The sequence below is a fragment of the Lithobates pipiens genome, unplaced genomic scaffold (genome assembly GCF_037356315.1).
Source record: "Lithobates pipiens isolate NorthernLeopardFrog02 unplaced genomic scaffold, aLitPip1_a1.2 Scaffold_23, whole genome shotgun sequence".
Lineage (NCBI taxonomy): Eukaryota > Metazoa > Chordata > Amphibia > Anura > Ranidae > Lithobates > Lithobates pipiens.
In genome coordinates this window covers 117,451,544-117,468,035 of record NW_027507785.1, presented here as the reverse complement: position 1 = coordinate 117,468,035, position 16,492 = coordinate 117,451,544, and the positions used below count along the sequence as shown (strand labels likewise).

At 43.1% G+C, this 16,492-nt stretch overlaps 1 protein-coding gene across 2 annotated transcripts in view; it reads right to left on the bottom strand.

Annotated features, from left to right (window-relative positions):
• The window catches only part of TMPRSS6 (transmembrane serine protease 6), a 430,707-nt gene that overhangs the window by 206,737 nt on the left and 207,478 nt on the right, over positions 1-16,492 (bottom strand). For both annotated transcript variants that reach the window (XM_077452249.1, XM_077452250.1), the window contains 2 exons: positions 11,589-11,725; positions 8,931-9,043 (listed from right to left, as the gene is read on the bottom strand). In XM_077452249.1, the coding sequence (XP_077308375.1) occupies positions 8,931-9,043; positions 11,589-11,725 (250 nt within the window). The remainder of the gene's footprint in view (positions 1-8,930; positions 9,044-11,588; positions 11,726-16,492) is intronic.

Here is a 16,492-nt window from a genome sequence, read left to right as displayed (position 1 = left end):
TCCCAGAATTCTGCTCTCGCGCGCCCCCTGGGGCGCGCACTCGAGAGCATCCGTGACCGCCGGGTCCACAGGACCCGGCGCATCACGAATCACGGTAAACGGCCGCTCAGCGTGGCCGTTTACCACGTGATCGCTCCGTCAAATGACGGAGTGATCACTTGTAAATAAACCGGCGTCATGTTATGATGCCGGTTCCTCCCTCCCCCTCTCTGTACCGATCGGTACAGCGGAGGGGGAAGAGATCGGTGTCAGCAGCGATGTGGGCTGCATCTGCAGTGCCCACATCGCTGCGCACCGAAAATTAACCCCTCAATTCCCTGCCAACACTCTGCAATACCCTGCCATTACTCTGCATTACTCTGCAATACCCCCATTACTCTGCATTACTCTGCAATACCCCCATTACTCTGCAATACCCCCATTACTCTGCATTACCCTGCAACACTCTGCATTACCCTGCAGCACTCTGCATTACCCTGCAGCACTCTGCATTACCCTGCAGCACTCTGCATTACCCTGCAACACTCTGCATTGCCCTGCAACACTCTGCATTGCCCTGCAAAACTCTGCATTGCCCTGCAACGCTCCGCAATGCCCTGCAACGCTCCGCAATACCCTGCAACGCTCCGCAACACCTTGCAACACTCCGCAACACTCCGCAATACCCTGCAACACTCTGCAATACCCTGCAACACTCCGCAACACCTTGCAACACTCCGCAATACCCTGCAACACTCCGCAACACCTTGCAACACTCCGCAACACCTTGCAACACTCCGCAATACCCTGCAACACCTTGCAATACCCTGCAACACTCTGCAATACCCTGCAACGCCCTGCAACACTCCGCAACGCCCTGCAACACTCCGCAACGCCCTGCAACACTCCGCAACGCCCTGCAACACTCTGCAGCACCTTGCAACACTCTGCAATACCCTGCAACACTCTGCAATACTCTGCAACACTCTGCAACGCTTTGCAATACCCTGCAACACCCGCCAATACCCTGCAACACTCTGCAATGCTCTGCAACACCCGCCAATACCCTGCAACACTCTGCAATGCTCTGCAACACCCGCCAATACCCTGCAACACTCTGCAATGCTCTGCAACACCCACCAATACCCTGCAATGCAATACTCTGCAACGCCATACTCTGAGATACCCAGCCATAGTCGGTGATACCCTGCAATACCCAGCCATAGACATCCCCCCCCCCTCCCGCCGCCCTCCGGTGCTTCTATCGAATCGCTAATACGATCAAAGACAGAATCTTTTTTTTTTTTTTTTTTTTCAGGCTTCCCAGCTTAGAGGTGAGATGTGGGGTCTTATTGACCCCACATCTCACTGTAAAGAGGACCTGTCATGCCATATTCCTATTACAAGGGATGTTTACATTCCTTGTAATAGGAATAAAAGTGATCAAAAAAATTATTTTTGGGGAAAAAAATGTCAAACTAAAATAAATAAAGTAAAATGAACAATAAAAAAAATGTTTTTTTTTAAAGCGCCCCTGTCCCCATGTGCTCGCATGCAGAAGCGAACGCATACGTAAGTCCCGCCCACATATGAAAACGGTGTTCAAACCACACATGTGAGGTATCGCTGCGAACGTTAGAGCGAGAGCAATAATTCTAGCCCTAGACCTCCTCTGTAACTCAAAACATATAACCAGTAAAAAAAAAAAAAAATTGTCGCCTATGGGGATTTTTAAGTAGCGACGTTTGGCGCCATTCCACGAGCGTGTGCAATTTTGAAGAGTGACATATTAGGTATCTATTTACTCAGCGTAACTTCATCTTTCACATTATGGAAAAATTGGGCTAACTTTACTGTTTTTTTTTTTTTTAAGCCCAAAACTGTTTTTTTTTCCAAAAAAAAGCATTCGAAAAATTACTGCGCAAATACCGTGCGAGATAAAAAGTTGCAAAGACCACCATTGTATTCTCCAGGGTGTTTGCTAAAAAAACATATATAATGTTTTGGAGTTCTATGTAATTTTCTAGCAAATAAATGATGATTTTTACATGTAGGAGAGAAATGTCAGAATTGTCCTGGGTGCTCCAGAACACCTGATGGCGCTCCCTGCATGTTGGGCCTCTGTATGTGGCCACACTGTGTAAAAGTCTCACACATGTGGTATCGCCATACTCGGGAGTAATAGCAGAATGTGTTTTGGGGTGTAATTTGTGGTATGCATATGCTGTGTGTGAGAAATAACCTGATAATATGACAATTTTGTGAAAAAAAAAAAAAAGTAAAAAAAATCTTGACTTTGCAAAGAATTGTGGGAAAAAATGACAACTTCAAAAAACTCATCATGCCTCTTACTAAATACCTTGGAATGTCTTCTTTCCAAAAAGGGGTAATTTGGGGGGTATTTGTACTTTTCTGGCATGTTAGGGTCTCAAGAATTGAAATAGGCCGTCAGTACTTCAGGTGTGATCAATTTTCAGATATTGGCACCATAGCTTGTGGACTCTATAACTTTCACAAAGACCAAATAATATCCACCAATTTGTACTTATTTTTACCAAAGATATGTAGTAGTATAAATTTTGGCCAAAATTTATGAAGAAAAAATTACTAATCTGCTAAATTTTCTAACAGAAACAAAGAAAAATTCATTTTTTTACAGAATTTTCAGTATTTTTTCCTTTATAGCACAAAAAATAAAAAACCCAGCGGTGATTAAATACCACCAAAAGAAAGCTCTATTTGTGTGAAAAAAAGGACAAATATTTCATATAGGTCCAGTGTTGCATGACTGAGTAATTGTCATTCAAAATGCGAGAGCACCGAAAGCTGAAAATTGGTCTGGTTATTAAGGGTGTTTAAGTGCCCAGTGGTCAAGTGGTTAAAAAGTGCAAAAATTGAAAAAAAAAATACACTTTTTCATTGGTAAATAACTTTGCAATGATTTGTACCAGAATAAATAGTTTTGTATCATTTTTAACAGGACAAATTAAAGAATACAATGCAGATATTTTATGTGCAGTAACACCATTTATTTTTATTTATATATTATTTATTTTAAAAAAATTTAATTTTTGTTGCAAGACACAATATCATGAAAAGAAAGCCTTGTGTGCCCTTAACCACTTGCCAAATGCCCTATAGCAGTTTTACTTCTACAGGACAGCCGTGCTGTGGAGATTAATGCATATATATATGTGATCCTGCACTTACGGTATGAGGCACAAGTGTGCACCGCCAGTGTGGTGACTAGTGTGGTGGTGAACAGAGAAACTCACTGGTGACACTTTTTTTTACATACTGTCACCAGAAGCAGTACAATGTCACTGTATAAGCAATCATTTTCACTTTGTAAAAGGCATCCTTATATTTCCGTTGTGATTGGTCCTGTACAATGTGATCACTGTGACCAATCACAGAGATCATCACAATAATACACAATGGCTATAAATGAAAGCCATTGTTTACAACTGACGTGATTGCACATCAATCCGTGTTTTGCTGTGTCTGGCGGACACAGTGGGTTACAGAAATAGTTTAGAGGCGGTCTCAGAGGGCCGCAACCGCGCTAAATGGTATGTATGGGTAAGCCTAGAAAGACAGACAATACAACTATCAACAGGTGTCGCCGCCCCTATACCTCACAATCCCAAGTGGGATCACGAGATGTATCAGTAAGAAATTATATTAGAATAAAAAGTCCCAGGCGCTACCTGACATTACTAGATAAACTTTGTAGATTATATATATATGTAAAAAATGTGTATGTATGCAACCTTGTACCCCCAGCAGAGGGGAATAAACACCAGATTGGGTGGTGGTTATATTCCCTCAACACGCACAAACGAAAATGAAAGTAAAAAATGAAAATGAAAAGATGAAAGGAGTCCAGAAGGGAGGAGTAGGCAGGGACAGGCTTCAGAGAGGTACTAGTGACGTGTAACTCTCATGCAGAAAATCTCGCCCAAAAAATAAATAAATAAATTAATAAATATAAATAATTCCAAGAGAGGAAAGAGCTGCAATACTGGCTCAATAGATACTAAGGGGGTATGTAGGTTCAACCTAAGTGGCACTATCAGAGGTCATAAATGCATATAGATAGTACTAAATCTGTGTCTCCCCTCCCTAGGGTGTCACGTTTTGGAGCTATATAGTGACCCCAGGGGTTGGGGCTATCTCACCAAAGGGCTCCTCGGTTTTTACTGTTTACTCAGAGGGGGTGTGTAAATGCTCTTGCCCTGGTCTATTACTACTTATACAAAGTTTTTTACTATTCAAAAAAATTTTTTTATTATTTTTAAAAATATATTTCTCATGGTATAGCTACTAGCTCGGGATTGTGTTCCTTGTTATATTATGTAAAGCACTTCCCGTGTGGATTTTTTCTGTTTATTTTTTGTCATCTGATTGTTTTTTAAAAAATTTTTTTACTTTTTGATGCCCTAATAAAGTTTATATTTTTTAACTAAATTTTTGAAACCTTGGAATTACTGCACTATGAGATCCCTTCTATTTTTCTGAGGATACCCCGATATACTATCACCAACCGAGTGGAAATTATTCCATACACCAAGGAAGGAGATAAGGGTGGAAGGTCGTTTTCTTTGGATGTGCTTTCTTTGGATGTGCTTCCCCGTGGAGTAACCAGACCCTGCACTGTGTATTATACAGGCCTGCTTGCCCTGTGTGGGCATAGGGATTCGGTGAGTGGGGACCTGAGGGGGCGAGCACGGAAGTCACCTGAATTTTATATGTTTGCGCACCAGTCACCTTTAACTGCATTTACCTGAAGATTTTGAGATTATCCTCATCCTGATTTGGACTGCACTTTTTGTTTCTGTTTTTGTTTTTGTTTTTGGTCTTTTGACTTTTCATAAGGATTGCACCTATTGTCTTTAAAAGGACGCTTCACTGATCAATTAATGTATTTGTTTATGGACTTTATGTATTAAGGTATATCTATAATTTTTGCATAATTTTTGCACATAATTTTTTGCACATTTTTGCTGTTTTTTGCACTTTTGCACATTCTTTACACATTTTCGTGCATAATCCTAGCACTTATTTTAGATTGGGTATATGCATATATCTGTACGATTTAGTACTATCTATATGCATTTATGACCTCTGATAGTGCCACTTAGGTTGAACCTACATACCCCCTTAGTATCTATTGAGCCAGTATTGCAGCTCTTTCCTCTCTTGGAATTATTTATATTTATTCATTTATTTTTTGGGCGAGATTTTCTGCGTGAGAGTTACACGTCACTAGTACCTCTCTGAAGCCTGTCCCTGCCTAATCCTCCCTTCTGGACTCCTTTCATCTTTTCATTTTCATTTTCATTTTTTACTTTCATTTTCGTTTGTGCGTGTTGAGGGAATATAACCACCACCCAATCTGGTGTTTATTTCCCTCTGCCGGGGGTACAAGGTTGCATACATACACATTTTTTACATATATATAATCTACAAAGTTTATCTAGTAATGTCAGGTAGCGCCTGGGCCTTCTAATATAATTTCTTACAGTGGGTTACAGATCGCACCACTGCGTAGATTCTAGGGCACGCACGAGGCTGGCAAATGGGGGGACGTATAAATCCCCCCAGGATAGCAGTGCTCTCACCCGTCTGTATTCTTATAATAGGTCTGGCGGAAGGTGGTTAATAGTGTTTTTGGTATGTGGTGCTCAGATGCAGTTGCAGTTCTGCTTTAAGTATTAATGTATTAATGAAAAATGGAAGCATGACAAAAATTACTTAAAGCGGAGGTCCACCCTAAAGTGGACCTTCCGCTCATTGGAATCCTCCCCCCCTCCGGCGCCACAATTGGCATCTTTCAGGGGGGAGGGGGGTGCAGGTACCTGTACAGTACAGGTATCTGCACCCACTTCCGGGATAGCTCTCTGCGGAAAGGGGCGTAGATTACGCCCCTTTCCGAAAGTCCCCCGCTGCCTGCTGGGAAACACACAGATCCCAGAGGCAGCGGGTCCATCCTTATTGCGCAGCGCGACTCGCGCATGCGCAGTAGGGAATCGGGAAATGAAGCCGAAAGGCTCCACTTCCTGATTCCCATACCCAAGATGGCGGCAGCAGCACCCGAGAGACGATTGAGAGATCGGCTTCGGGTGCCGACATCCCGGGCGCGCTGGACAGGTCAGTGTCACTATTTTAAAAGTCAGCAGCTGCAGTGTTTGTAGCTGCTGGCTTTTAAAAAAAAAAAAAAAAACGCGGACTCCCGCTTTAAAGATAAACTCTGGTTAACAATTATTTTTGGACATGCACTGTAAAAATAAATTACCACTATTGAAGCGTGTCCCATTTGTGTATTTTGCTATTTTTTTTTAATGACTTTTACTTTTGTTTACCCCTTACAATACAGTAAGCAACAAACATTCAATGCTGAGACTCAAACTTCAAGCTGGAGTGCATAGTGAGCAGCTCGCTCTGCACCTCGTCCATTCAGAAAACATCTTACATTCTACTGTGATTGGAGAAGGTGCAGGTGAACATCACAATCTCCCCTTCAATCACAGAGCACCTTTTATTCTGTTAAAATAATGCATAAATAGTTTTGTTTGTATAGTTTGCGTTTCTGTAAATAGATAGGTTGCAGTTTTTTGGACCTAACCTATTGTCTTTTATTTCACCCATAAAAAATAAGCTGATATTATTATTCAAAGTGTTTACAAGTAAATATTTCTTTAGGACCTTCCCATAAAATAAACATGTCCTCAATAAAACAAACCTACAATGTTATGTAGGCCAAATATTGCAACATATCTTCATCATATACAAACTTCTCTTCCCACCAACCGAGAGACAAGTTTGCAAAGAGGTGCACCTCAAGTCCTCTTTACTTTCTTCTCTCTTGAAAACGATCTCATCAAAGAAAAGGTAATTATGTTTGAGGACAAATTTGAACCAAACCAGTACAAACTCAGAATATTTATAAAAGTGAATACCCCTTCTGATTAGGAAAAAAAAACTTGCTTCTAAACCTAATTGATATTCTCTGTTGCTAAATAAAGCTTCAACATCTAAACTTGGCAGAAGGGTATTTTCTGAAATAATCTTTGCAGTCTTCAATAAAGGATGGAAGTGCTTTAACAAATGGTCTTAAAATTGTATCTACTTATATTTTCACATACATTCTGGTATCCGGACACTTTTGGCCAGCATGTAAGCATTTCTCTATTTTTATACAGTTTAAATAAGGCATAAAATGTAGTAATCATTGGATTCCGATTTAAAAGGAATGCACTCTCATTCCTTGATATTAAATTGCATTTTAAAGCCTTTGCTCAGACTTTTCTTTTTTTCTATCTTTCTTCTTACATATATCTTCATGCTTTCCTTTATATTAACTGGATATTATTTCTCATCAAAAATCCTTAGCTTTCCATTTTCCTATTATTTTCTTATTTCCGCTTTCTATATTAGGAATCCCTTGACTCAAGTAAAATACAGCCCTTTCCCTACAGATAAATCAAAATTTTTTGCTCAGTGTTTTTAGTTGCTTAAGTGCACAGTTGTGTGTATCACACAGTTGGTATAAATATGGCCACTGACATTTTAGGACACCACCCATATATAGCCTTATTATGACAATTTGGGTACCATCTAATGATGTCATGTTAATGCTATACCTTGCTCCACATTCCTATACTGTATATTCCCAAATGGGAACTATTACAAGGAGTACAATATCATTAAAGGAGAAGTAGGACCAAAGCTTTTTTGGCTGTACTTCTCCTATGGATCATAGGAGTTCAGTTTGTCCTGCACTCCTATGATCCATTTTCAGCCAAGAGCCAGCTAAAGCCTGCTGTTGGCTGACGTCACAGAGCCAGCCCAGGCTCTGAAAAGATCTTGACCATATGGTCAGGATCCACCCAGATGCCTGAACCAGCAGCTGGCTCAGCCTATAAACGATCCGCTGAGCCAGTCGCTCCCACCCCCTCCACAGCCCAGTACTCCAGTAAACATTGGAGGGGTAGAGCAGAGAGCCAGTGAGCAGGCTGAAGACTGAGAACTGAGTGATCAGCGGTGTTAGATCAGTTCTTGAGCTGCAGCCGGTGGGGGACAGATGCTGCATTGAAGCGATGCTGCATCCACCTAGGTAAATATATATATATATATATATATATATATTGTTTATGATCATGCGCAATAGTTTCTGATTTTTCTCGTATAAAAATTGTACGAAGAAGGGTACACATTAAATGAAAATCGTTTGTTCTGTTCCCGTACGAGAAAGATTTTGAAGTTTGACCCTTTGGAAATTTTAATTTGGAAGGTCGGAATCGGCTGTAGAAAGTTGTGTACACACTATCAGAAAATTGTACGATCATCCCGCAGGTGAAAATGTTCTCTCTTATTTTCTTATAGTGTGTACGAGCCTTAAGTGTACTATTATGCAAAAATCTTATCCTCTTCTACATCAATTTTATTTTGTTATTGTTTACACTTACTTTACATACTGTACATTCGTCTTCTGTATCTTTATATACTGTATATCCATAATTAATTTTTTTTGGTTTATATTATTATTCACAAATTATCTATATAAATGGAAATTATGTAATGCCTTCATTAGATCTATTAGGACTTTTAGTAAACATGCATTTGTTTCAGTGCACAACATTTTCATGTCCAAACTTCCTTTTCTGGGGCTCAGTTTTAAAAACCTGTACACCACAATAGTACTATAGGCATATTGCTCTAACATTGTGCAAACTAATGTGAGCAAGCCTGTGGATACAGGCAGAAAGCTAGTTATAACAGTTATGGATAAATATCTGACTATGTGCCTCACATTACTACAGAATATGAAAAATTAACAAATATTAGGGGATGAACCTTCAACGAAATATATATATGTAAATTTTGCAATAACAAATAAAGAAAACATACTGTATGCTGAAAATACAGTTTTGGGGTTCTTTACTCACTGTAATATTCCAGGTGCATGTTGAAAATGGTGGGAAATAACTGGGATAGTAAGGTGTCTGCAGGTGGCCTTGGACATGGAAGCCCTCATTAAGTACTATATTTTCTTCACAGGCTGCAAAAAAAAAAACTGTTTGAATTTCCCCTGACATAAATTTGTAATAGGTTCACAAAAGAAATGTAAAAACACAGGAATTAACACTCTGAATAGCTAGGTAATTAAATTGGAATAATGAAGTTAAGCACATTTTTACATTTTGGATCCAATTGCCTAAAGGTTAAATTCATATTTTATCTTTCTTCATATTTATTCTTCAATAATTCCTCAGTAATGTATGTATACACTGGGGTTTTATATGTGCAGGTCAACAAAGTATGGCAAGGCATCACATTTTTGTTTTGATTGTGTAAGTACCTCGATGACAGGTGAGTTCTGGGGACATCATAAATGTTGATATTTATTAATCAGGGTCCTTCAATGAATGGCATCTTATATTGATTTACTGGGAACAAATGTATTGACAACACAGACGTTAAAATCTGTTTAATTTGGTTTCTAACAGTTTAGATAGAAATGCCGTGTAATTGCTAGTAATGAGTGTAATGTGCCTGGGTTTGGTTTGAGGGACATTTCGAGAGCAGTCACCAAAAAGTTCAAAAAATGCGTTTGTTCCTCCACTAAAGTCTATGGGGAATGAACTCTGAAAATGCTTATAGGAAAGGGTTTTTCAGACAAAGGGAGTGGAGAGCTGGGCACTGCCAGGGGGCGCAAGTACCAACTTTTTCTTTTAAATATGGCGGGTGGCAAGGAGCAACACTTTCAAAGGGGGTTATATGGTTAAAAATGCACAATTGGGAGAAGCCCTAAACTTGCCTGTGAAGTGGTATACCTATACCATATATACAAAAGAAAAAGTGACATTTACAAAGAGTTTGCAGCATCTTTGTTCTACTCATAAACAAGTATCTTGGGATTTCCTTTAACAATTAAACCAGACCTTTCTCCAGTATGTATTGTAAAAAAAAAAGACCTGCCCCTTCCTGAAACACATATCAGATTTTAAAGGGATACCCTGTTTGGAAAACAAAAAATACAGCAGGGAGTCCCCCCAAAAATCCATAGCAAAAAATCTGAGCAAGCAGCCTGGCTGGCCAGGAAAGAGGGGGAAGGGTAGTGAGCATGCATCCCCCTTCTCCCTCACATGCCCCCAGCATTGGGGGGAGGGGGTAGAACGGACCTGTTAAAGCAACATGTGCCCATATTGATGTAGACAAGGGCATCCTCCCTACATCCCTAGTGGAAGTGGGGCAGATAACCATCCCTACCACTTGGTTACCAGGTCTGCTCATTACGTATGTGACTTACCTTTCACTTCACTTCTGGCTGGTCCAGCTGTATGCAAAATCAGCACAAGGAGACTAGCAGCAGAATAAAATATATAGTAGGAAGGAAGGACCCACAAGGCCATTGCACACTTCTAGGTCCATGCACAAATGGCTGACCTGAAGCTGCGCAGTGACACTAAAACATGCATGGGAGCAGCTGGGCAATTCCAGTTGCAATAAACTATCGGATGTTGAATGGGGACCTTGGATTGTGGGCTCCTTGGGGGTAGGGACTGATGAGAGTGTGCAATATACAGGGATAGGGACAATTGTAGACACTCACTCAGGTTGAACTGGATGGAATGGTGTCTTTATTTAACCTTACTAACTATGCAACTATGTACACTGGGGGGGTTCGCCCTAGTCACTAAATTGGACAAATTTTACATGGGAATTGGATGCATTATTACATATAAGAAATAAATTGCTGTCACTTGGAAGGCTGCCTTGCTTTTGTAGAAGCACAATGCAGAAAAAAGAAAGGTCCACTTGATCACATCCAAGTGCTGAGGGATTTATTGATTTCAAGATATTCAATTTAAAACTGCTGAACTTTAAAGAAACTCTCTGATACCTGGATGTGATCATGGAAACCTTTCTTATTTTTGCTTTGTGATGTGACGAACCTTTTAATTAACCTTAGTAAAATATTTTTAATTCAGCTTATTTTAAATATATTTAGTTATATTTTTCAAATCACAATGCTTCTAATATTTGGCACATTATACTGATTTAAAGTGGTTCTAAAGCCTTAAATTTTTTCACCTTAATGCATTCTTTGCATTATGGTGAAAAACCTGTGCTGCAAACCCCCCCCACCCCCCTATATACTTACCTGACCCCGATCCGATCCAGCAATGTGCATGAGAGCAGCGGCTGTTGCCGCTGACTCCCTCCTCCCTCAGCAGATTGATAGCAGCAGGAGGCATTGGCTCCCGCTGCTGTCAATCAAATGTGCAAATGTGCCAAGCGAGTGGGGGGGGGGGGGGGTGTCCGAATCACTCCCCACTCTGTATCAATAGATGGTGGCAGGGTAGCTTGGGACTGAGCATGCACGGGTGCCTCTGTGGAAAGCAACACTTGCAGAAGAGGAGGATCCTGAAGAGCTAGCGGGGGGCCCCGGAAGAAGAGGATCAGGTAAGTATTACACGTCTGTCATTTTAATAATAAAAAAAACTTTCATTTTGCTTTAAGCTCTTTCCATTTATCTCTGCCCTCTATCTAGTTTCCTGGCTCAAGTCTAATATTTTTACTCATCTGCTTGGTCTTCTCACTTTTTCTGGGCACAGACTGTGCTGTGAGTATGAATGGGTCATAGTAGCTGTATGTTCCCTGCTTCCAGACAATCAACATTGAACTCCCAGAAGACAGCACTTCAGACGACGGCTCCTGCTCACTGCAGCCATAATACCTGAAAGAGAAAAGCAGATATACATTCTCAGAGGCAAACATCATTTGAATTTTTTTTTCTGCTTGCAGAGATGCTGCAAGCATTTTACTGCAGTAGTGGTAGACAGTGATTGCTGCTTATCTAACGTATGCTAACTTTTTTTCCTGACACAGACTATTTCTACAAGAATAGCACCAGCTGTGATATGAGCTCTGCGCTCACATTGCTAACAGGTCCTCTTTTACAGAAACCTTTACCAAGAATTTTAGAACCTCCATGGGGTGGGACATTAAAGGCTCAAGAAGGTATTTATTTTTGTTATAAAAATGTATACATTTTATTAAAAATACAGTAAAATTGGGTACACAGAACAATATTTAAAATTCCATATAGTAAAGCTAACACAGGATCATATAATGTGATACATGTAGACTAATCTTTATGCAGAAGTCGCAAATTCGGACCAATGCGTTTCAAAGTCTACTGGCTTCTTCTTCAGGGACAACTGTGAATATTATGGTGTGAGAAAGTGTTCTTAAACAAGTAGTAATGAAAAGCGATCATATAAAAACAACATGTGAAACCACACATATGCCACTGTCTTCATAGACCAACTGCCACTCCCCAAGCCAGTATGGGGATGTAGGCGGGAGGGAGAAAGAGAGAATGCAGTTCCTTGGCCAGAGCATAAAGCTCCCTAGTATGTTTTTTGAAAAGGGGTAATAGCTTTTGTAGGTAGGTATTATACATACAGTATCTCACAACAGTGAGTACACCCCTCACATTTTGTAAAGATTTTATTATTTTATTATCTTTTCATGTGACAGCACTGATGAATTGACACTATGCTACAATGTAAAGTAGTGAGTGTACAGCTTGTATAACAGTATAAATTTGCTGTCCCCTCAAAATAACTCACATTAATGTCTAAACCGCTGGCAACAAAAGTGAGTACACCCCTAAGTGAAAATGTCCAAATTGGGCCCAATTGGCCATTTTCCTTTCCTGGTGTCATGTGACTTGTTAGTATTACAAGGTCTTAAGTGTGTATGGGGAGCAGGTGTGTTAAATTTGGTGTCATCACTCTCACTCTCTCATACTGGTCACTGGAAGTTTAACATGGAACCTCATGGCAAAGAACTCTCTGAGGATCTGAAAAATAGAATTGTTGCTCTACATAAAGATGACCTAGACTATAAGAAGATTGCCAACACCCTGAAACTGAGCTCACAAGTCTGGAATCATCACCACCAGCTGTATGGAGACGTGGGGGCACAACAAGCTACAGCACTGAGCCCTGTCCTGCATCCTTTTGAGTTGCAAGCAGCATTACCCAGTGTGCTGTGAACTAAATATATTGTCCCTGCCAGGGATGAGCTTCGTGTTCGAGTCGAACATACGTTCGTCTCGAACATCGGCTGTTCGCCCGTTTGGCGAATACCGAACGTTATGGGCCGTTCGTGCCAAATTCGTGTGGCGCTCACAGCCCACAATGCACTGCGCCATCGCAGTGCATTGCTGGCTCATGATTAGCCAAGCATGCACTGTGACCCCGCATGCTTGGCCAATCACAGCGCCGGCAGCGAGGAGAGCCTTGATTGGTCACAGGCATGATGCCTGTGGCCAATCATAGCTCAGGCTGTGTAGTACACGCCCCACACTATATAAGGCCGCCAGCGCGGCGGCCTTGTGTAGTGTGTTGGCCTCTGTAGGAGTTAGTGGGTGTTCTGTGTACCTTCAGCACAGTATACACCGTTCGTTATCGGCCGATTTTGCGTTCTTGCTCTTCTGTAGTGGGTGTTGTCTGCGTGCCCTGACCGCAGTATACACCGTTATATCCACCTATATAGCTAGCTATCTTGCTCTTTTTTAATAGAGCTTGCAGTCAGTTGTAGGAGATTGTGCGTGCTGTCTGCGTGCCCTGACCGCAGTATACACTGTTATATCCACCTATATAGCTAGCTATATTGCTCTTTTTTAATAGAGCTTGCAATCAGTTGTAGGAGCTTGTGCGTGCTGTCTGCGTGCCTTGACCGATGTATACACCGTTATATCCACCTATAAAGCTCTTCTCTAATTGAGCCATCTGCCATCTTCAGGAGTTAGTGGGTGTTGTGTGTGCCTCCAGCACAATATACACTACCCAATTGCTGGTTTTCCCATCTCCCTTCAGGCCATTACCATGTCTGGAAGGCCAACAAGGAAAGGCAGACAAGTGCGAGCTGATAAAAGAGGCCAAGCAGGCTCTGTGTCTAGAGACAACAGTGCTAGTCGTGGACGCGGTGCATCGTCACCATCAGCAAGTGGCCATGGGACACGCTTGTCCTTCTTTTCGGCAGCTGGACATGTTGAGCCGCAACATGCCGAAGACTTGGTAGAGTGGATGACCAAGCCCTCTTCATCATCCTCATCCTCTCTTACCCAGGCTCGGGGTACTAGCAAAGCAGCTGCCAACGCATCATCTTCCCTCGTCTCAATGTCATCATCAGTGACTCCTTCCCCAGACCCACCATGTCCTCCTGAGGAGTCTCCTGAACTCTTTGAACACAGTGTTGGGTACATGCTCCAGGAGGATCCCCAGTGTTTTGTAGGCTCTGATGATGATACTCAACTAGAGGAAGGCAGTAGCGTGAGCGCAGAGAGAGGGGATGCTCAAGAAGGACAGCAATCTGGCAGTCATGTTCCACAAGCTGCAGCATACTGCCAGGTTTGCTCCAGCGATGAAGAGGGAGGGGATGATGAGGGCACTGGCTCCATGTGGGTGCCTGGTAGGAGAGATGAGGAGGAGGCACATGTCCAAAGAGGCAGGATGCCCTCCGGGGTGCCAGCTTACGGGCAGCACACCAACTGAATCACACCGCAGAGCTCCGCCTGTGCAGGGCGCTGCCTCTGCGCGTTATTCTAAAAGTTCTTTGGTGTGGGCCTTTTTTGAGACGAGTGCATCAGATCGCACCGCTGCTAGTTGCAACATATGTCTCAAGCGTATCTCGCATGGCCAAAACATCAGCCGCTTGGGCACCACATGCTTGACCAGACCTGCCATGCAGCGCGTTGGCAAGCGTACCTCAAATACCCACACCAAAGAACAAAGCTAACCTCTCCTTGCTCCTCATCAGCTGGGATCTCCAACCCCACTAGACCTTCAGTCCTCTCTGAAACCTGCTCTGAGAGGAATGAAGGTGTAGAATTAGGTGTGTCACAGCCAAGTGCTTCCGGGTTCTCTGCTAGCAGTACACCCATGTCCGATTATAGCAGGCAAATGTCCCTGCCCCAGCTGCTGGAATGTTGAAAGAAGTTCACTCCCAGCCATCCACATGCCCAGTGGTTGAATGCTAGCTTGGCTAAATTGCTAGCACTTCAACTGCTGCCTTTTCAGTTGGTAGACTCGGCCCCCTTCCGTGAGTTTGTACAATGTGCGGTTCCTCAGTGGCAGGTCCCCAAACGCCATTTTTCTCACGGAAGGCGATTCCGGCTCTCTACCGGCATGTGGAAGGCAATGTCCTTGCCTCGCTGGACAGGGCGGTCAGCGGTAAGGTGCATATTACCGCTGACTCATGGTCCAGCAGGCATGGACATGGACGTTACCTGTCTTTCACGGCCCATTGGGTCACTCTTCTGGCAGCTAGGAAGGATGCAGGACAAGGTGCAGTAGTGTTGGAGGTTGTTCCGCCACCACGCCTCCAAAATGCTACTATTGATTGTGACACACCTCTCTCCTCCACCCCCTCCTCTTCTTCTTCCTCCATGGCCTCTTCCAGTGCTCTGTCCTCAGAACCAGCGGTGCTCTGTAGGCGTTCCAGGGGCTACGCAAGTACGCAGGAAAAACGATGCCATGCCGTGCTTGCGCTGGTTTGTTTGGGGGACAGGAGCCACACTGGGGCAGATATTTTGTCAGCTCTGCAGGGGCAGGCCGAGAGGTGGTTGACGCCACGCCAGCTTAAGCCAGGAATGGTGGTTTGCGACAATGGCACCAACTTCCTCTCCGCCCTCCGACAGGGACAACTGACCCATGTGCCCTGTGTAGCTCACGTCCTTAACCTGGTGGTGCAGCGCTTCTTGGGCAGGTACCCGGGCTTACAGGATGTCCTGAAGCAGGCCAGGATAGTCTGTGTGCATTTCCGCCGATCATTTAATGCCTGTGCTCGGCTGGCTGAGCTCCAAAAGGAGTTGAACCTGCCCAAGAACCGCCTTATATGTGACATGCCCACCAGGTGGAACTCAACGTTGGCCATGCTGCAGCAGCTGCACACGCAGCAGAGGGCCATCAATGAGTACCTGTGTGACTACGGCACCAGGACAGGGTCAGGGGAGCTCGGTTTTTTTCTCACTACGTCAGTGGGGCATGATCAGGGATGCATGCACTGTCCTGTCACCATTTGAGGAGGAAACAAGGATGGTGAGCAGTGACAGTGCATGCCTCAGTGACACTGTACCTCTTGTCCACCTCTTGGAGAATACGCTGCATGGAATAATGGACAGGACACTTGAGGCAGAACAGAGGCAGGAAGAGGAGGACTTCCTTGCCTCTCAAGGCCCCCTTTATCCAGACAGTGTTCCTGCTGTGCCACCCATCACACAGGAAGAGGATGAGGAGGAGGAGGAGGAGGAGGAGGAGGAGGAGGATTGTGTCAGCATGGAGGTGGAGGCTGGCACTCAGCATCAGCATCAGCAGTCTTGTAGAGATGATTTACAGTCCCAAGAAACCCGTGGACTTGTACGTGACTGGGAGGAGGTAGCGGCGGATCATGTTGTCCTTAGTGACCCAGAGGACTGCGGACCGAATGCCTC